Source organism: Labrus bergylta, chromosome 23, assembly GCF_963930695.1.
Source record: "Labrus bergylta chromosome 23, fLabBer1.1, whole genome shotgun sequence".
In the NCBI taxonomy this organism is placed as follows: Eukaryota; Metazoa; Chordata; class Actinopteri; order Labriformes; family Labridae; genus Labrus; species Labrus bergylta.
Window position 1 is genome coordinate 13,733,630 of NC_089217.1, and position 22,175 is coordinate 13,755,804.

The 22,175-nt window shown below is 42.0% G+C and overlaps 2 protein-coding genes across 4 annotated transcripts in view; both read right to left on the reverse strand.

The window, feature by feature from the left end:
• The window catches only part of dennd5b (DENN/MADD domain containing 5B), a 59,241-nt gene extending 53,707 nt beyond the window's left edge, over positions 1-5,534 (reverse strand). For 2 of the 3 annotated variants that reach the window (XM_065951165.1, XM_020634770.3), the window contains exon 1: positions 5,199-5,533. In XM_065951165.1, coding sequence (XP_065807237.1) covers positions 5,199-5,307 — 109 coding nt within the window. In that variant the 5' untranslated portion in view covers positions 5,308-5,533. Of the gene's footprint in view, positions 1-5,198 lie in introns of all 3 variants that reach the window. The other variant, XM_065951164.1, reaches the window with a different exon arrangement.
• A 6,072-nt stretch (positions 5,535-11,606) lies between these two features.
• ttll12 (tubulin tyrosine ligase-like family, member 12) overlaps positions 11,607-22,175 on the reverse strand; it is a 36,771-nt gene continuing 26,202 nt past the window's right edge. The window contains exons 15-19 of the mRNA XM_020634759.3: positions 16,637-17,196; positions 16,170-16,538; positions 12,424-15,978; positions 12,272-12,325; positions 11,607-12,135 (exon numbers count right to left, since the gene is read on the reverse strand). The gene's annotated coding sequence lies outside the window, so the exon portion shown is untranslated. The remainder of the gene's footprint in view (positions 12,136-12,271; positions 12,326-12,423; positions 15,979-16,169; positions 16,539-16,636; positions 17,197-22,175) is intronic.

The following is a 22,175-nucleotide window of genomic DNA, read 5'->3' on the forward strand; positions in this document are numbered from 1 at the left end:
CCAATCAGAAACTCTGCTGTGACACTCTAGGATTGTGGGTAATGTAGTTCTTGTTTTACAAAGTTGATGACATCTGCAGGAGTATAAACCATCGTTTCACACTCAGGTAGCTCGTGGTCAGTCTACCTGTGATGGTTATGACATCACGGCGAATAATCAAATCCACTATGGGGGGGGGGGGATGAACCACACTGTTGAGCTCTACAGGAGAAGACGTTTCCTGCCATGTGAAACTGTTGAATTTGCATTATAACTGCCATACACAATTATCTTCCTGTTACACATGCACTCCATCGTTAGCATACGTCAGCAGGGTCCTGCGTCCGTGTTGTTAGCCTCTGTCATCATTATCATACGTCAGAGGGCAGCAGTGTTAGCGTGCAGCCTTTGTGCTAACAGTCTCTGTGTGGACAGATGGTCGGGGACAGAGAGGAGCTTTAGCTGCTCAAATCTCTTTTGTTGTCCCGCGGCAGGATGCTCACACACCTCACACCCCTCTCACCTCTGGACCCCCGTCATGATTGAAATCTGCAGATGCCAACCGCCCAGATCCCAACAGCAGAAAAGGGAGCCGTTAAAAAACTGAATATTAACAAACAGAAACACGGCAAGACTGCAGCTCCGAGCTCTCAAAGAGGAGAGTCAAACAGCCGACGAGAGTCACCATAAATACAAAATTAAATTAAAAAAGAACATTTCTAATCTTTACAAAATACGCTTCTGTATTTACAGACAGAATCAGTCATGTCACTATCATCCAACATACCAACTTCAAGCTGTAAAATCAGAGTGCAGCTTCTTGTCAGGGTTTGAGTTATCCTCTCTGATGTCTCCTTGTTTCAATTTGTCTCTTTGACGTCAACATGTTAAAACTTGGAAGAAAAGACAGGAAACCTTCCTTCATCTAAATGAACTTATTGGCACCTGGCGGGGAACCAGAGTCGGCTGTAAATCTGAGTTTTAGCCAACCAGAGCGACTCACCCTGAGGTGCTAATAAGTCCTTAAGGTCATTGTCTCTAACGTGGGATATAAAAACCCTGACAGCAGCTCGTCTAATTCAGCATGGGAGAGCAGCGGGTGACACTCAGGTGTGAGGAGGGGAGGGGAAACACATGAAAGAGGACTCCTGACCGACTGGAACACTACTGATACCGAAGGTATTATCATCATTTCTTTCGGCGTAAATCTCCAAAATGGCAACGTTTTCTCTCATGTTTGACCACGAAAACCGATCACAGTTTGTCCAACAGGTGACTTCCTCTGCCCAAAATCTTCTCTGAATCAGTAATTAGGTGCACGAGATGCAGCATTAAATTGATGGGACTCAACAGATAAACATCAGCGGTTATAGTAATCGTCTTGTGCTAGCAGGGTTAGCAACGATGTAACGTGAGGCGGCATGTTGTCCGTCTCCGCTGGTTTCTCCTGGTACTTAAGCGCATTCACGGGGTTAAACTTCTTAAAGCGTTCTCAGCAGAAAGCGGCCGCCCGGAGAAAAAGCGCAGCGCCAAGCTTCTTTTCTGAGAGCGCTCTGCCTTTTTTGTGCGGCCGCTCCGAGCGCTCAAGTTAAAAAAATCTTTCAACTTTTTCAGAAAGGCGCCGTTCACATCACAGGCGCTCTTTTCCAAATGCATAATACTCCCCGTAGTTTTGCCGCCTACAGATCGTGCCTTGTTCCCACATCCTCCTCGCTCCGTGTCTGATCGGGAAATAAACGATCTGAAATATAAAACATGCAGTAAAAAGTAACGGAGCAGTGTCGGTCATACAGCGGCCGTTGTCAACAGACTGTTGTCATGGAGACAGGACGGACGTGCAGCGCTTTTCCTCTCAGCGCACAAACGCTTCATGCAAACATTCCCGAGCGCACAGTCAGCGCTTTTCTTTTTGCCCCCCCCCCCAAAAAACTAGGTGAGCATGTGGCCTAAGTTGAACTGTTGTAGCCTATGGCAACAGGTGCCAGATTACTGAAATGTGACTTGAGTAATAACGTCAACAACAAGTATCCCTACAACTGATATCAGTTCATTCAACATTATTGGATGGTCAACACAGTCGATATGTGGGCACATCCCTCATGTCTATGAAATTAGAAAAAGCAGATGAATCTCTGCCGCTCTGAAGTGAGGTCATCTTGTGTCTGATATGTAAACAACCCTCCAGCAGCTCCACAGACGTCCCCGTCCTGAATGGCCGAGGCCTCACGTCTCCCACTCTCGAGCGCTGACCTCATCTATAACCATCTACAACTGGAACGCCAAACATCCCCCTCTTCAAATGAGCTCCTCTCACCTTTCATCTCAACAATGCTGCCCAGCCTCGCTGCCTCTGGTGTAAGGGACTATTTCAGGCTCGGTGTGCCAGCCGGGGACTATTTATACCGCCGAGGCTTCGATGGCATGGTATGTGGCGAGCGTCTGGCTCGACAGAGACGTTACTTATGGGAGGAATTAAACCAGATAATTAGTATCCAAGCACAGAGCTGTGGATCTCGGTGAGGCAAGGAGTTGAAAATGTTCAGATACTGTCTGCAGAGAGCAGAAAACCACGTAGTACTGTAAACCATGAAGGAGCCTGAGGCAGGTCTACAGGAAGTCTGGCCCTCTGACTGCAACAATGGGCTGAGGGAAATAAGGCCACACTGCCACACAAAGAGCAGGGAGGAGGGAGGATGGGGGGGGTGGGGTGCATCCTAAAATAAGCAGAGGCAAAGACAGCGATAAATGTGGGTCACTGCAATTATGTCTGCCTTCAAATTAGGGTGCAAGAAAATGTGGGGGTGCACATAAAAGAAAAAGAGGTTTATGGATCACCCACGGCAACATGTTGATGTGAATCATCGCAGCGTTGGGGGGGGACGACGACAGCAACAGGACTGATCAGAATTGTAAATGATCTCCGGTGAAGTGTGGAGGAAAGCTGACGGAGACGCTGAAGACGAAGTGGGCGGGCGGCGCTGGGGGGGGGGGGGGGACACAGGATTGACTCGATACCACATATTTAAACTCTGTGGGCATCGGTGGTATGGCGCGGTGGGGTCTAGTGGTGAGTTTGCGTCACATGTACAGAGGCTCTGGTCCTCGAAGCGGGTGGCCCGGGTTTAGCTCTGACCCTCAGCTCCTTTTCCTCATCTATCCGCTCTCAGATAAAGGCATTAAAAGCCCCCAAAAAAAAACGTAAAAAAAAAAAAAAAAAAAAAAAGACAAAACAATATTTTTAAACCAAGTTCAATGTCTCAACGTTTCCTCAATGAATGCTTTGTATGGAACCAGTCAGTAAGATTCTGCTTCATATGCAGATTTCTGTTTCGAGAGAGATCACCCCTGGAGTGACTGGTGACTTGTCCCGTAGTTAACCCGCACACAAAACACATGCAGAGTCGCAAACACACCAGATGCTCAGCGAGTAAAGGTGAAAGATGCAAGCAGAGCAGACTGAGGGGCATATGGACTCAGGATGGTGGGAGATTATCAGTGTCACCTTCAGGACTTGCTACAGCCCACACAGACAAAAACACATGCAGACCTTCCAAATCAACAAAACAACCAGAGACTTGAAAAACGCCTCGCACCACAGTAAAGTAAACTAAGGTTAAAAAAAGTACATTTTTTCCTAATATTAACAATCAGGATAAAAATTCAATCCCTGCTCAGATTGTAGACTTTGCTTTTCTGAACTTTGGCACAGACAGAAGCAGTGATGCAACACCTCAGCGACTCAGGAGGAGGTCGATACCTCCCCTCTGTGACGAAATCAAAGGCCTGTTATTGTGCAGAAACTGAGCCAAGAAATGAGCGTGTCTGCCTTCTGCAACACCACAGCTGTACATGCACCACTTCCATAACAGATATGAGTCAGAAAAAAAAGACAGAAAGCAGCAGATCCTCGCGAGATATGTCTGACATTTTTACTTGAATAATCCCCGTGATGATCCATCGATCGTCCAACGATTCTGAGATTCAATGGCTCTTATAAGTTTGTTGAAGCTTCTCATGTTGTCACAGTTTTCTCTGACCTAGAAAGCGCTGATGGAAAACTTCTGGTCCCTGACTGAAGTTTTACTTTTACAGGTTGAGAGCGGTAAAGCACAGCACAGGAAGTTTAAATCAGATTATAAATCAGAAACGATATCCGACTTTCTCTGGTAATTCTTGAAAGCCTCAAATGACGCCAGTGCGCGAGTTTGAGACGCTGAGGCTGACGAGGGGAACCACACTGCAGGTCTTAAGGCTGTGCACCTTCCCTGGTCTTATGATTCAATTTGATTACAATTCCTAGAATCAGAGGTGCTGGTTGTCAACATGCAAGGCAGGCAACTGCTTGGGACCCCGGGCCCAAGGGCTGATAAACTTAAGTTGATAAACAGAGGCTCAAAATATACAGTCGGAAACCTTCCTCAGGGGGGCCCCATCTTACAGTACTGACTCATAGAAAAACACTGAATGATGCTTGTCTAGCCCTCAAATTGGACGACAGACACTTTAATGCATAACTTCCACACAAAAAAATGTGTTTGTGTCAGATTATTTTTAACATAATGGGGATGAACGCTGATTGGAGGGGCCACAACAGACTCATGACGCATTGCGATGTGTTGCATGCTCAATTTTCGAATATGAGGCTACTGCACATGTCTATTTTTTCATCAATCAAGTCAAGCGGTCAGATAATTATTACCTCCCTTTTGATTATTTACAAAGTGATTTAGAAATCAGCGTCAAAACAATCGCATGGATGTAGAATCGTCCGCATCGCGATGCATCGTAGAAACGATTCATTTGAACATCCCTACCTGCAAGAGCGCAAATGATGTGAGTTATGAAACCTGCAGCAAATCCAGACACGTTAAGCTTCAGCTAATACGAGGCGACAGATGGATGAGGTCCACAAATAAGTCTGGTCCTGCTCGGGGTTTCTGCCTGTTCAAATAAAGTTGTTCATGCCCCTTGTTTACAGGCTTTTGCTCATAGTGGATTAAAGTTGTGTTTCTGATTATAATCTACACATGCTCTTCATATAACATGCTCTCAGGTGGCCTAACTTTTCTCTGTAAAAACGGATGGATTGATTGAAAGGCCAACTTGTGGAGGGATAATCCGGATAATATGTCTCAAATGTGTTCAGCTGTTGTTCTTTTTCTCCTGAAGTTCACATTCATATTCCCAACAAAGCAGAAAAAAGCAGACAAAGCTCCTACCTGCTAACTCGTCCGGCTCCAGTCCAGTTTCTGTGTCTATCCCACAAATAACAAAGTAGTGAACCAGGCGGCAGGGCGCCGCGCCGGACCCCGCGGAGCTCCCACTCATCCCGGCTTCAGTGTGCAGCTCTGCTCGCTGCTCAGACCTCCAGGAGACACATCTCCAAGGAACAAAGGGAATGTGGATATAACGCTCGACTCGGTTAAAAAAAAAACTCTTCTGTATCGGTTCCCGAGTGTTAATAAAAGCGTCCTGATAGCGCACTGGAGTTCCTTTCGGGTGTTATTCGCTTTCTGCGGACCGAGTGCACGGAGCTTCCCGACACACTGCTGCCTGCTGCGGGGAGAGAGAGAGAGGGATCTCCGCCTCTTCTCCTGGAAGGGCGGGATATTCAAATCTGCTCCTCCAGTCAGATATCCACAGTGTGTTTACTGACACCTACTGACGGATTATTTACTTACAACAATACTTTTCTTTTTTTATTGGTTACATAATAATTTCAAAGAAGATTAAGGCCACCTGAGAACAATTAAATTGAGCCTTGACTTTAATCTACAATTTCTGACCTTTTTACAAAATAATAAAACTTTAAAGCAGATTCATAGAATAAAAATGTCAGTCCCTGAATCAGAAGTATGCGTACATGTGCTGAATCAGATTTCTTTCTAATTCTCGGATTCATATTTTAATTCTCAGAATCATCTTCCATCGTCTTTAGTTTTCTGCTTTCAACATGTCAGATCTCTGAGACTCAGCCCTGAGAGGACATGGATCAAAACATTTCATTGTACTCAGTTATTTTATGATAACGAGCTAATTTCAGCGGTTTGCCCGAGATTTTGTAAATTGAACTCATTTTGTGGAAAATAAATAGAAAACATGAGTTCTCTTGTTGGTGTGTTGTTTCATGTCGCTGGGGTCAGAGCAGTTTCTTATTTTTGTTCAAGTTAAAGAGGATGTATCATCCCCCTTCTCCACCTTTTCAAACAGTCCCCTGTGGTCTAAATGAAACATCTGTGCCGTGCTTTGCTCAATAACATGAATCAAGCACCAGAGGAGGTTTGTGACCCTGTATAAACCAGCTCTCTCAGAATGCTCCGTTTTGGTGTGTGTGTCTCTTTAAATGCAATGAGCCCCCGTGAGTTTTCCAGGTAGACATCGCTCCTCTGTTGGGAGAATAAAAATGGCGGATCTGCACTAAAGTTTTGTTCTAGGCTGGGGGTGGAGTCTATGGGTGGAGATACCAGGGGAGGGGAGGGTATTTTTTTTTTAAAATCAGAATCCCACTGTGACATCACAAGGAGAGCAAATTTCAAACGGAGCATTTATCTATTTGTTTTAAAACTTATGCAGACCACAAACAAAGGACTGGATGGGTTTATTTCACATTTTGTGGATCAGTAGACATTCAGGTTACCCAAATATATGTTCAAAAACACTGTCAAAGTGGATTCTTCATAATATGTCCCCCTTAAAAGAAAAATGCAGAATTGTCATCATTAGATTCAATAAACAAGTCGAACATTTAATAAAAGACAGACAACGGGGTATAAATACATTCTTCTATCGCAATAAAGGCCCCTGAATGATGTCGGATGTTAACAGAGCTGCTGCTGACTTCATCCTGGTTTTGGACTTAGACCCCCATCTAGTGTTCAGAATCAACACTGCACCTTGAGGTACATTTGATTCCCTTTACATTTACCAGTACAGAAGAGGACAAAATATTTGTGCATGAAGTCAAACATCCATACAGTTATTCTGTTTCCCTGTGATATTGAGTAAATTTCTTCTGTTTCATAAGGGTTCGGGTCATTAATCTTATTATTATTATTTTGGGATGACAACACTGGTTTTCCTCTCAATAAAATGTCTTATTTCTTTTAATTTGTCTGGCTTCATTCTGGACAACCTTCAGATCATCACGCATCAGGGGATTTCATTCAAAGGCCAAACTGAGCTGCATTGCTAAATAAGAGTCACATCACCTTGTCTGTGTTTACATGTCAGCTGGGTCAAACTGACATGACCTGGAGTCCTGCAGTACAGTTTACCTCAAGGGCCAAGGGTAGCTGACCATCCCTCTTTGAGAGCAAACAAGGATTCACATGAGGTGATCTGACCAAACATGATTACACTTTCTTTCTCTCTTTCTGTCTATATGAATGTGTGGACATATTTTATCAAAGTATAATAGTATAGTTTTGGGGTTCTGGTGGCGTAGTAGTTAGTGCGTGCGCCCCAGGCTCAAATTCTACCTGTGGCTCCTTTCCAAAGTCAAAAAAAGCAGAAACATAAATCTTTAAAAAAGTATAGTTTCATTGTTTTTGTTGATAGTTACATACAGTATGACCTGATGACATACCACTACCACGAGATACACATTACAAACACAAGATGGCGCCGTTGCCTTGATGAGAAACGATTTTATCCAGTTCATTTTATTTCATTCAATCTTCATTCTTTATATATTCAAACACGATAACATAAACACACTTTATAGTTATCAGAAGTATTGAATTATTAACATTTTAATCAAGTACATCCAAACCTTTAATGAAGATTCAAACTTGCACTTCACACATTCAAATTGCTTTAACAGAAATTCAGACTTTCATTCATGTGTTCAAACTTTTATTTAATACATTCAGACGTCCATTTCATATTTTCAAACATTAGCAATCAGCGAGATATGTAGTGACTGAAATGATAAAGTGATCTTACTATGTTGGAGTTTTGCAGTGTTTAACTGACCTTATTCGGTCACCTAACGGGAACTTGATTTGGCATGTACACAAACACACACACACACACACATCTGTCCCAAGATGCATACCCACGCCCAGCCTGTGTCAATCCTGTAAAAACAAGACATTCTAGGAACTACACAATGGCCAAGTTGTCAGATACAGTGGGTACGGAAAGTATTCAGACCCCTTTACATTTTTCACTCTTTGTTTCATTGCAGCCATTTGCTAAAATTATTATTTCTCATTAATGTACACTCAGCACCCCATCTTGACAGAAAAAAAACAGAAACGTAGAAAGTTTTGCAAATTTATTAAAAAAGAAAAACTGAAATATCACATGGTCATAAGTATTCAGACCCTTTGCTCAGTATTGAGTAGAAGCACCCTTTTGAGCTAGTACAGCCATGAGTCTTCTTGGGAATGATGCAACAAGTTTTTCACACCTGGATTTGGGGATCCTCTGCCATTCTTCCTTGCAGATCCTCTCCAGTTCTGTTAGGTTGGATGATGAACGTTGGTGGACAGCCATTTTCAGGTCTCTCCAGAGATGTTCAATTGGGTTTAGGTCAGGGCTCTGGCTGGGCCAGTCAAGAATGGTCACAGAGTTGTTCCGAAGCCACTCCTTTGTTATTTTAGCTGTGTGCTTAGGGTCATTGTCTTGTTGGAAGGTGAACCTTCGGCCCAGTCTGAGGTCCTGAGCACTCTGGAAGAGGTTTTCTTCCAGGATATCTCTGTACTTGGCCGCATTCATCTTTCCTTCAATTGCAACCAGTCGTCCTGTCCCTGCAGCTGAAAAACACCCCCATAGCATGATGCTGCCACCACCATGTTTCACTGTTGGGATTGTATTGGGCAGGTGATGAGCAGTGTCTGGTTTTCTCCACACATACCGCTTAGAATTAAAGCCAAAAAGTTCAATCTTGGTCTCATCAGACCAGAGAATCTTCTTTCTCATAGTCTGGGAGTCCTTCATGTGTTTTTTGGCAAACTCTATGCGGGCTTTCATATGTCTTGCACTGAGGAGAGGCTTCCGTCGGGCCACTCTGCCCCGACTGGTGGAGGGCTGCAGTGATAGTTGACTTTGTGGAACTTTCTCCCATCTCCCTACTGCATCTCGATTGCTCAGTTTGGCTGAACGGCCAGGTCTAGGAAGAGGTCTGGTCGTCCCAAACTTCTTCCATTTAAGGATTATGGAGGCCACTGTGCTCTTAGGAACCTTGAGTACTGCAGAAATGATTGTGTAACCTTGGCCAGAGCTGTGCCTTGCCACAATTCTGTCTCTGAGCTCCTTGGGCAGTTCCTTCGACCTCATGATTCTCATTTGCTCTGACATGCACTGTGAGCTGTAAGGTCTTATATAGACAGGTGTGTGCCTTTCCTAATCAAGTCCAATCAGTTTAATTAAACACAGCTGGACTCCAATGAAGGAGCAGAACCATCTCAAGGAGGATCAGAAGAAATGGACAGCATGTGTGTTAAATATGAGTGTCACAGCAAAGGGTCTGAATACTTATGACCATGTGATATTTCAGTTTTTCTTTTTTAATAAATTTGCAAAAATGTCTACATTTCTGTTTTTTTTTCTGTCAAGATGGGGTGCTGAGTGTACATTAATGAGAAATAAAATGAACTTTTTTGATTTTAGCAAATGGCTGCAATGAAACAAAGAGTGAAAAATGTAAAGGGGTCTGAATACTTTCCGTACCCACTGTATGTAAGTGTTCAATGATCTAATTGCCCAAAAAAGGATGTCAAAGATGGTATATAAGAACTGCTCTAATTGAAATAAAACAGATCCTCCAATCATAAGCTATGCGTTTGATTGTTTAGGAGCTTTTGCTCCACAACAACTATATGATCAGACATCAAGGAAACATGCGATGTTGAAGTGCTGGCTTCTCTGACAACAATGCAGCAGCCAGTATGTGCTACTTCTAACTTTAGATTCTGCTCCTGAATGCTCTGGATTTGTTTGGACCAGAGAAGGGAGAAGGTAGGCGGTTTAAAGGCAACCCCACACGGCCGTTTTGGACGCCCCTCGGTTAGCCAGATATGAGAGCAGTTATCAGGTCAAACCAACAGGTGTTGCAGTGATGGAAGCAGGCAAGAGAACTGGTTAAGATATATGTGATTGTACCTGAGGTGTCTGAAATATCTAGGACAGAGATCATATACTGCTCTTTTAATGTTGTGTAACACAGACATCTGAAAATAATTTGTATGAGACCGGTATAGGAGCCCCTCCAGTTGAATGTTTACCTTAAGGCTTTGTGTAAGAGAATTGCCAAATATGGAGATGTTACATGATGTTTTTGAAGCCCCATAACGAGAAGCACAAGTTCTCCAGTGGGGTTTGTCCATAAATACAACTGTTTCTGTATGTTCAAGAGAGATCATTATTGGCTTCATGACTCTCCTGGGCAGACGTGTCTGGTGATACATTCTTTCATTTCATAAACACTAGGTGTTACATATCTCTCCTTTACTCAAAGTCATGGGTTATATAATGCGACGCCCCAACTGCGTGTACACACACACACACATACACACGAGGGGCTTATAGAGATAGATAGAGAGGAACAGACAGATGCTGTCGGTGTCTTCAGACCTGGGGCCTGTTTCTGAAAGAAGGTTCAACAAACCCTCAGTCTAACCCTGAGCTCTGTGTTGATTTACTGTCAGATGGAAAATTCTGAGTTTTCGGGTTCCAGATCAGCAAATTTGAATTAGTTAAATAAACTGAGTAGGTCCACTCGGTGTTCAGCGCGTGCGACACGACGATAAAAGGCCAACATGAATGGAGCCCCGATTATACGATTCACCATAGCAACGGGTGACAATATACAATATACGCTGTAGTAATGCCTACCTAACATAGGCTATCATATTAAAACAACCTGTATTTTTAGTCAGACAAATGGTGAATCTTTACTAACATGCGTGTGATGCGGACTGAATGAAAGAATGAGGATATCTGAAAGAGGGAGGCGACCGAGAGAAACTCGGGGTTCATTGAAAAAAAACCCTGCTCCCGACCAGGTTAGGTTCACAGACTCAGTTACCATAGTAACTGACTCAGACCTCTCCCTCTGGAATGGGCTGGAGTTACCCCTCTTTCTCGGGTTTGACTCACTCAGGTAAACTGTATGTAAAGGTAAGTTAATCCCAAGAGTACGATTCAAAGAGAACCAACAGACTTCCTAAACCGAAGAAAAGACTGGTCAGAACTTACTGTAAACTTTCTACAGCATATCTGAATGGGGATGGGTCTGAGGGAGGGCTCGGGGGAGTCCCACCTCTGACAAGGCAATGTTTTATTTTTATTTTGGGGTGACCAATAAAACTTAAAGTTTCCCTCCACCAGCTGGATCCATGAGTAGATAATTAACTTTTTTTTTTTTCATCCCAGACGGGACATTATATCATCACTTCTTCAGCTACCAGGAGTTCAGTGAGACCGCCTGCATCCTGCTGTTCTTGTTTCGACCGGCTTGTTCTTCTTTTTCTTCACAAGATCTCCGTGGTCCAGATTCATGACCAAAAAAGGTCAAAAAATGTTTTGGCAAAAGTAACTCTCTTACATAACTCCCTTGGGACTCATGATTAAGCAATCCTAGGCAACATTCAGTAATGCACAAACAAGGTCACACACATGGATTAAGTCACGTCTTATATTTCACCGTTGACATTTTAAAAGGAAGTAGGAATGGTGCAATCAGAGTTATTATTTACAGTACATTAACAGTTTACAAAGAGGGAAAGAATGATATAAAAAATAAAGATATTAGACAGCTGAACTTCAGTTTAATGTCCAGAACGTACTCAGAGCAAAATAAGGAAAGAGCTTTATGCTCTATGTTGATGCCTATTGAGGTAGCTGATAAACAAATGCTCAAACAAATCAATTAAAAAAAACCACAAACAGCTGACATATTTACAAAATGAATATATACATACACACAAGCAGCTAAAATACAAAATATTCTGTTATATACATAACGCTGTATGTCATTGAAATATATACAAAGTCTGAAAAAATTCAAATTGGTTACAACAGTAACTGGATTTTTTGGCCCATCAATCATCTGTTCCTGTGGGAACAAAACAAAGTCAGGAAAGAGACACAAGAATCTTTTCTCATGAGGTCCTGCAGGATATCATCACTGCATCCCGTCTCTGCTGGGACCTAGAATCAGGAAGCAGTGAGCAAGAGAAAAGGGAATTATACTTTTTTTTTTTGGAAAGAAAAAAAAACCAAAACATTAAACTGCATTATGCTTTGGTCAGTTGTAAAATAAACGAGGAAATATGCTAACTGTCACCTTTGTTTGGCTTTCTCTTGTCTGACCACTTGTAATTCTCACCCACAGTGCAACCTGTGGTAAGAATGACGGTTAGCAACATTAATTCAGAACAGAGACAAAGTGTGAATTTATTTAAGACAAATACATTTAAGACTTTAAAAAACACGCACGTTGTTCCCTTGCAGGTTCCCGATTTCTGGCCTTTGGCACCCCTTTGTAGTCAGTTATGGATTTTTTCATCAGTGGGGCTAAATTCAGAGGAGAACTGTGCGTCTGCCTGGCTTTCTTATCGTGACGGGATTCTGGTCTAGCTTCCCTCGACAAACCACTGTGACTAGGTTCTGTTCTGGCTTCTCTCCTTGACTCACTTTGATCACTTCCTGATCTACCTTCCCTCAATGAATCATTTCTGATTCTTAAAACGTCTTTTCCATAGCCCCTTTTTCTGAATTGGGTTTCTCTGTGTTCACGACTCCATATTTCTAGAACTTTTTTCCTCCCTGAAGATGATGGGGCTATTGTGGGAGAGCCAGGTGGATCTACTGTTGAAGAGCTGCTTAATGAGCGAGACCGCTTGACTCTGGATGAGGTCAAATGTCTGAGTGTAGATGTGCTCTGCTCAGATCTAGGAAGATTAGCAGAGTTCAATGTATGTCTGGACACACCAGACAAAGGCAAACCGCTTGTTGAGGCTGAACTTCGTCTTATATCAGTTAGTGGTCCACTTGTGGAAGACAAACTGCTGTTGGAGGTTGATGGGCCTACATGGTTAGTTAACGAAAATTGTCTTGAAACCAGTGAGGGGTTAGCTACCTTCTCCTGAACCTTACTTCTGGTCAAGTGCTGTTCATTCTTTTTGCGGACTTTACTGCATGATGTTTGGTTCTTCGGAGTCTGAGTTTCAGCTTTCCTCTTAAGTTCCAAGTGCCCATTGTGTTCAGTACCATTTGAAAAAAAAAGACGAGAAACTACAGAATTACAATGCTCAGTGGTTTCTGCTTTCCCGTCCTGGAGCTGTTTCTTTGCAGAGTGTTCAGAAGACAGTCTGTCTTTTTCAGACTTTTTGTTGGCCACAAAAAGGGGGTTCATAGGTTCAGGTGAAGGTCTGTGATTTGTGGCCATTGAGGGATCATCATCATAATCTTCTGAAATTGATGGGAGAAATGTCTTTGTATTTGCTGCTCTTTTACGTGGATGTTTTTTTCTTACTTCATCAGTGTCTTCTGAATCGGTTTGTCTGTTGGTCTTGTGTTTAACACTCTCAAAGCATTCTGTAGCTTTACTTAGCTGTCCACTCCCACTGAGAGTAAAGTCAGAACACATATCCTGCATCACTTCATTATTGTCCGTATCGGGTAGGTTAGACAAGTGTTGTGAGTTTGCAGGAGGCACAGGTGTGACTGAAAGACTTTCTGTATTTGAAATCTTTTGCATGTATGCCGTATGTCGAGCAGGTTCAGAGTCAGCTTTGGAGCATGTAGCATGGATTGCTTCATTCCGCTGAGGTGGTGGTTCGTCGATACATGCAAGATCACCATTATCCTTTGAGCTAGAAGAGGAATATCTCTTTGCCTTCTTTTTGCAGTTTTTTTCACCTTCATCCTCCGAGTCTGTAACAACAATAATTGGGCTGTTGATTAGCGTCCTTCTTCTCTCCGTCTCTCCTTCTTCTGGGTCAGAATCAATAATTATTGGACTATTGTTTAAAGTCGTTGTTTTTTCTGTCGGTCTGTGTGTAATAGGTGAATTTCTCCCGTGTTGATTTAATGAGGCATCTTCACTGTTTTCTGAGCCTGAACGAAATGCCCTGTTCCTTTTTGCCTTATTTCTCCTTCTTTGGCCAATTTCACCCTCCGGGTCAAGTTCAAGGAGTAATACATCAGTCTTTTCCGAAATATTTTGTCCACAGGTCTTATTTTGTCCAAAGCCAGTCTTTTTTCCAATTAATTGTTGAATTTTTTCTTTGAAATTGGAGAAGCTCTTGGTTTGGCCATCTTTCAAAGATGTGATCTTATCTTCTACCTCATTTCTAGATGAAGGGCCATCTGCTGCTGGGGTTGGAGGTACTGAACTGTGCTCCAACAACTTCCTGGAGACAGTCAAATGATTGTGCTTTGCTTCAGACGGGTAATCACAGCTGTCTTCAGTGTCACAACTGTCTTCATCCTCAGGTAACTGTTCTCGACTGTTCTCAGGTACATGCAATTGTTTTGTGTAATCAACGTCATGGTCAGGAGAGCTCCAGTATGCTACCTCAAATCGATTTAGTATTTGTACCTCTGTGGCTTGTTCAAAGCTATCAACTGTTTCAAATACCTCTATGTTGGAAGGAGCTAAAGTTTGTTCTGGGCCTTGCCAAGGAGTGCAATTTGTGTTGAATTTTTTTTTTTCTGTGGCGTCAGCTTCACCATTATCAAGTTGAACTATTCCTAAGCCTTCTTGATTTTCAGTTTCTTGATCAAATCTCAGGTCAGAGATTGTTAAAGGTATTACTATCCAGTCATCATCATCATCAGTATGATCATCCATCACTTCATATTTCAAATCAGCAAAGCTACGTAAAAATGAGTGGTTTTCATCATCAGATTCATCGAAACGTGAATGACAGTTTAGTTGTTTTAAATCAAACGTTTCAATCTTAGGAGTAGCTGGCTTCTTCTCATTCCGTTGCTCATCTGCAGAGACTCCCCTTTTCAGGCATTGCTTATCATTTGGTTTAGTTACTTGAGACGGCCTTTGCGTCGACACATTTCCAGTTTTTGAATTTTCGTCTTCTCTTGTATGTTGAAGTTGTTCAAGGGGTGCTGAAAAACTTGGCTCCTCAGTGTGTGGAAGAGGGAGTTTGGTGGCTGGCTGTGACATGTCATCTTCAGAGATGTCTTCATACCGAGGGCTACCTACAATGTTTAAAGCAATTGCTTCCTCACCCATGCCTTTTATTTGACCATCATCTGAAATGTCTTCATATTCTGGATTATTTGCAATTTCTTGGGCAATTGCTTCCTCACTCATTTGACTTTCATCTGAAATGTCTTCGTATGCTGGGTCATGTACAGTTCTCACAACCAATGCTTCCTCACAAATGCCTTTCAATTGACCCGTCTGTACTTTGACTTTGTTTTCAGGTAATGCAATACTCAGTTCAGGTGGTGAAAACACAGAACATGCATCATAACTAAAAGGTTCAGAACTTCTTTTCCCCAGCTGCTTACTTGTAGGAACTGATGGGTCATTATGAATCTGAACTTTATCGATTGATGAACTCGGCTTGGAATGTGAAATAAGTTCCTGATCAAAAATATTGCATTGCTGTTGGTCTCTATTAATATTTTTAATTGAATCTTCATTATCAATGTTTGACATAGGTGGAAATGTTTTCTCCTCAGAAACAGACTTTGTTTGAAGTTCCTCCGAGACATGCACCACACCATGTTTTTTGCCAAACCACAATCCCTCCACTGATTGTATGCCTCCGTCCAGTTTATGCTCCTCGGCTATGCCTTTGAGAGGCCTAGAAACCCCAGATAGTTGATTGGTATCATTCACAGTCTTCCTCATATCCAACTGAAGAGGCTTATTTTCTTCTTGAGATGGACTGGAGTCAGGTGATGAATTGAGCTGGTCCTCAGTCAGTTCATCCAAGGGCACATCTGGAGGTGTGGTCATAGTCTCATCTCCACCCTTATTGCAAGTGGCTGCAACATTCCTCATAATCCTAGGATACTCTGTGGATGTAAAGAGATGAATGTTATCGATATTCCAGGGGAAACTTTCTGCATTCGTATGAACACATTGTTTATATTCACAATCGACCAAACACACAAGTCTGCCATCAGCCTTATCAGGAATGGTTACATACAAGCGTTTTCCTGGTTGCAAATCAGATTCAAGTGACGCATAGAAGAAAGTAATGTACCTGTGGAATCCTTCTCCAATGCAGATGTAGCAGAATGAGCTGCCTCTTTCAACTCTGGTATTGGCTCAGAATTTGCCTTGCTGCCTTCTGAACTGTTCTCTTCACCTGCCTTTGTAGCCACAGCAGTTGACTGGTTAGCAGCAAAGTTGGAGGAAGTGTGTTCTACATTTCGGCGCCGAATATTTGCAACCATTTTGTCAACAATGGCTATCACACTTTCCTCCCATTCCTGAGTGGAGGAAGATGGGTGGTTCTGATTGGAGCTTGAATGACTTCCTTCTGAATGATTCATGTTTTGTATTCCAGCCCATCCATGTTTTATAGATTCGAGTCTCCCTTTTACTTGTAGTCTCTTGCAGTGTCTTACATCTGAAAAAGCAGCACTTGTTTTTAGTTCAAGGTGGACAATAGGTTGGTCTGACAAAGAAGACAGGAGAGTTGTTATGGACTTAAATCTGGAGGATTACCTTTCAGTGAGGCTTGCAACATGGGGTGAGAAGTCCTCTTTTTCTCAGGTACAGAATACATATCCTGTAATGGAGATGTCTGTGTTGCAATTTCAAGACTGTCTCCTGCAAGACTTGGAAAGGATGGACAAGCGCAATTTGAATGTTGTCTTAGTTGCAGTCCAGTTTTAATGATTTTACAAGGTCCAAAATCACCACTCCAGTTTTGATTGGCGTAAACCACGTGTTGTCCACGACAATGGAATCCTGCACTGCTTATGATTGGCTGTGACTCAGGTTGGCGAGGGAGTCCATAAGAGGTATGATGGCATTGCGTATTGTGTGGTTGCCACTGAGAAGGTGTGTGCGCAAGCCTGAGCTTCTCAGGACATTGAGTTGCTACCATGTTTGAGTTCCATGTACATGTACATGTCAAAACACTGGTACAGGGTATAGTCTCGACGTGATGTGATAGCACTTGTGTTACTCAAGTTGTACCGACCCCGTCTCAGCTGTGCAGTCTTCTAGATTACATTGCATGAATCCTGTGATCCTTCAAGCGATGACTTCAATTAAGGGACCTTGGGTCAAAGAGATGAATAAAACATGACAATTAGTGCTTGGCTGTTTTACAAGCATGATACTGGCAAAGAAATTCAGGACCCAAATACAATCAATACATAGATTTCCATCTGATATGGCTGTAGCTATGAAGGGATTCCAGGAGCCGGTTACACCAACAGGGATCATGCCTGGTCTAAAGCCAAGTCGTTCTTAACATGACATTCTAAGTCCGACCAGACAGACACGATGGTTTCAACACCAGGGCTTGTGCCTTCTTCTCGCTAAGACCTGTCATAAATCTTGCACCTGGATAGGAGGCGGGAAGTTGGAAGCTAGGTCGTCACTATAGTAACAACATTCTAAAACCAATAATGATGGTATGCCTCATCATCACACCTCATCTTGCAGTGTATTAGACTGCAACGCAGCACCGTCACCAACGTTGCAGCTTCTTATAGCATTAAAGCTGTCCATGGTGTTGGCACATTAGGCAGGTTTTCATCAATCAACTGAAATTTCTTAAACGAATCATTGGGAAGTGAGATTTGTGGTTATTCACAAAAATGCACATTGTTAAGACAGGGCGTCGTTAAGTCTAAGCTTAAGTTCAACCAACTTAAGAGTTAAGACCAGTCTTAGTTAAGAAGATTTGGTGCAACCGGCCCCATAAGGCATTATTCAATTCTAGTTCCGAATACAACAGAAAGCTCTTATGCTAACTTATCCATTGAAACGATGACAACTGAACAGTCTTTAAGGAGCTTGTTTTGTCAGATTTACAGTGAACCATGCTGTTGTTTCAGATTGCTTCTGTACACATTTGGACTGGTGGTTCAAATCAATTTTCTTAATCTTGCAGATTTGACGAGTGTACATTGGTACACTGAATGTATTCTGTAGATTACTGAAAAGAATATTGGGGGGGGGGGAAGACAGGCTATGGACACAGTGTTAAACATGGTAAAGCGTATTTTGCATATGACCTTTAATATCCCGCAAGATTTCAAATACTCAAATAGCAGTCCCTTAACCAACACTAAAAGGCCTGACAGGAGTGTCTGACCAACAGCTTCAGGCTCTAAAGTGTTAGGAAGACAGCATGAAACCTGATCAACTCTCTAGGTTAGGTTTTCATACTGTGCTGTGAACTAAAAGACACTTTGCATACCCAAAAGTATACATGAATAAATATATAAAACATATTTAAATATTGCCTGTTTTTGCAATGTAAATTTAGAAGACACTTCCTGAGAGACACTGAGAGACTGCTGGGCGACCTATAAACAGATGGTTCAAAATGAATTACCAAGATACAGTGACAGCAATGCAAATCTGTGTCCGATAGGACGGTAAGACTCTGTGGTCAGCACCGGATTCTCTTGTCACGTTTAGCTTTTGGGTACCTACAGGAATTTTCTAACTTTATGTATAATGACTTAAAATGTGTGATATTTTTGCAGACTTCAAAAAATGCAATGCCGGTTATATTTTTTTTTACTTTTTTGTGCAACATATTAATGACACATGTCATTGTGAGTAATTTGGACAGAAACAATTAGATGCATTTGCAAAGTGAGCTATTATAAACACCAAGAATTACAAGAAGAAAACACCAAACCGTTAAGAATATGGCAACCGCTGGTCCATCAGAAAACATGTCAACACATAATGTACAAGTTCATAAATAATCCATGCAAGACCAGTGGAACAGGTTTTAGATATTGATCTCAGTTGCATACAATTCCAGTTTTTCCCCACTCCATCGGGCCTTGATTATGTTCCGGTCAAGCATGAGCGCGTGTTAGACGGTCTCATCGCAGCTGATTTTTATATTATTAGTGCTTCTGTAAACTTTTGAAAAGTATTTTCTTGACCTACGGTTACGCAAGACTTCACAGACTGTAACCATGCCAAAAGCAGCGCAGAAAACAAAAGATTTGTCAACATTTCTGTCGGCTAACTCTACAGCGAGGCTAGTTAGCCAATCTGACAAAAAAAGTCAAAAAACAACTCCACTATCTGAGTAACTACACGTGAAGAGAGAACATCCGCATAATAGGCCTGCCCGAATCGGCTAATTTTGTCAGTAACCTCCTTCGTGAAGTTCTTGGCCCTAATGCTTTTGAGATGCCCATCATCATTGACCGAGCCAACCGGACTTCCGCGCCCAGGCCGTCAGCGGCGGACAGGCCAAGGCCACTTTTGGTTCATATCCACAGCTACAGAGTACGCGAGCTGGTGCTGCGTCTCCCCAGTTGCCACGAGGGGCTGTTCTTGTACCAGGGTAAGCGGATTCACTTCTTTCCGGACGTCAGCCCTTGTTCACCGCTGTGAAGTGCACGCTCCATCAGGCTAACATCTCTTTCCGCCTCTACCATCCCGCTCGTCTGGTTTTCGTGTGGAGCAACGATAAGGTGAGCTTCACTAGCTCGTCTGAGGCTCTGGACTTTTTCTAACAAGCACATACCGACACCAACGACCACGGGGGATTCTGCTAGCACCTCTGTTTTGTGACTTTCTGGTGGTGAGCTGTCTTGTTAAACATAGCCTGTTTGCCTCTCAGGATGTTTCGAGTCCTCCAACTGCAAATGTGTAATCAGCACACGGTAGGCTAAGTTACACTACTTGTGATTTCTGTCAACAAACTGTTTCTGCTCAGCATACTGTTTATGGGCTGTTTTTCGGACGAGTCTGGTTTCCGACTATTTTTCTTTTGGTTAATGATTAATTCATTTTTTTCTATGCCACGACGATGTAGCCCCGATATATTTTTTAGCTCACTCAAACTTTCATTATAAAAGCAGAGGTACTGCTATTCTCAAAGATGGTCCCTTCTCTGTAACTAACTCTATTTTGGACCCTAAAGGTCGGTATGTGATGGTCTTTGGCACTCTATATAATACTGCTATTGCGCTTGTCAACATTTATGCCCCTAACTGGGACAATGTACATTTTTTTAATCATCTATGTAGTTCTCTACCAGACCTGGATAATCATTACCTAATTCTGGGTGGCGACTTTAACTTGGTTTTAGACCCAAACCTTGATCGTTCCTCTATCAAACCCTATCCCATCTCTAAATCGTCTGAAGGAATTAAATAATTCTTGGACACCTATAACGATGTTGATCCTTGGCGCTTCAAATTCCCATCCTCGAGGTCCTACTCTTTTTCTCCCAAGTGCATAAAACGTACACGCGAATTGACCATTTCTTTATAGACGCCTTTTTACTGGGCTCGATGACAGTCTGTGACTATCAAAGCATTATCATCTCAGATCATGCGTCCCTCAAACTTTCTTTACGCGAGAAAACCTCAAGCAGGTCTTGGCGTTTCGGTGCTCTTCTCCTTTCTGACCCAAACTTTATCTCTTATATTTCCAATGAAATCGACACATTTCTTTCATTTGACCTTTGAACGACTCAGCGTGCAGAGGAATCTCTCCTGAAAACTCGGCAGAGACTATTTGAGGATGGAGATAAGCCCACCAGACTTTTAGCTCACCAGCTTCGCCAAAAAGCAGCCTCTCGTACCATTTCTGCCATTAAAACTTTCTCTGGCGTTGTAACTTCAGATCACAAGTGTATCAATGCGAGTTCAAATGTTTTGATTCAGAATTATACACCTCTGATTCTCAGCTTAACCCAGATCTATTTGTGAATTTCTTCAAGGATTTAAACATTCCTCAACTGAATCCAGATGATGTTGCATCACTAGAGGTCACCCCTGAAATCATAAAAACATCTTCTCACTGCAGAGCGGGAAGGCTGCAGGGCCAGATGGTTTTCCTGCCAATTTTTATAAAAAATTCTGACAAACTTGTGCCCCTTTCGGGTCATTCTTATAAAACCATGGCCAAGTACCATGGCAGTAATGATTCTAAATATAAAACTTCAAATTTAGTTATATAACTTAATATTATAATAAAGACAACAATCTTCTCTACCTTGCACAAAGAGTAATTTCAACATAAGAATTAATTATTTTTGTAATTTTATTGCATTTTCTACTGAAATTCTCATTACTGCAACTCATCCAGCTCTGATGTTTTTTTGTAATTTAAACAGAGTAAAATGAAAATATTCTGAAAAAAATTAATGTAATCTATACTAGATGTTTTCAAATGGCAGAAAATGTAATAATGTGAAACTGAATATTCACGTATAATAATTATGGAGTATGTATGTAAGTAATGTATGTATGTAAGTATGGAAAATTTAAGCGTCCCTGACTGATGTTCTCATACTCAGCAGCATTTTTGAAAGACTGTTTACACGTCCACTAAGAATTTTGATACATTTTGATTTAGAATGAAGCAACACATCTGCCAGTATGTTCAAGATGGCTACAAGATAAGCAGAACTCTTCATATTTCTCCAGTTAAAAGTTAAACATTCTGTTATCAGACTGCATTCACCACAGTATTGATTATCATTACCAATATTGTTGTTTTCTACAATAAGAAAAATGTCAGTTTTAAAAATGTCTTTGGAAATATACTTAGTTGTGTCTAATTATGTTCATTGAGTAAAAATTTGCTTAGTCATTATGGCTCTCCTATTGTTAGCCAAACATGCTCCTCACCCTCCGAAACACCATTCTCACTTACCGCTACAATTTAAGTCCAGTAGCGGTAGAGAGAACTTGTGTTTCAATAATGAGAATTTAACCATACAAACTATATTTTTAAATAAATATTATGAACTTCAATATTATATACTAACTTGATATTTTGCTTTATGTCCCGTTTCATTGCAGGCTGATCAAGTGACAGGAAGAAAGCTTTAGCTAAGGCTAGGCTGACAAACTAGGATTTACACCAACCCAGAACTACTGGAAGAGTACAGAAGGAAAGAGAGAGAGAGGTCACAGCAAGAGTAATTGGCATTTACTGTATATATTCTATAGGAAGTGTATGCCTTCATACAGTACTACACACACACTATGGTTCGCCATTTTATTCAAAAGTCCCGCGCATATGCACTATTCAAAGGCCC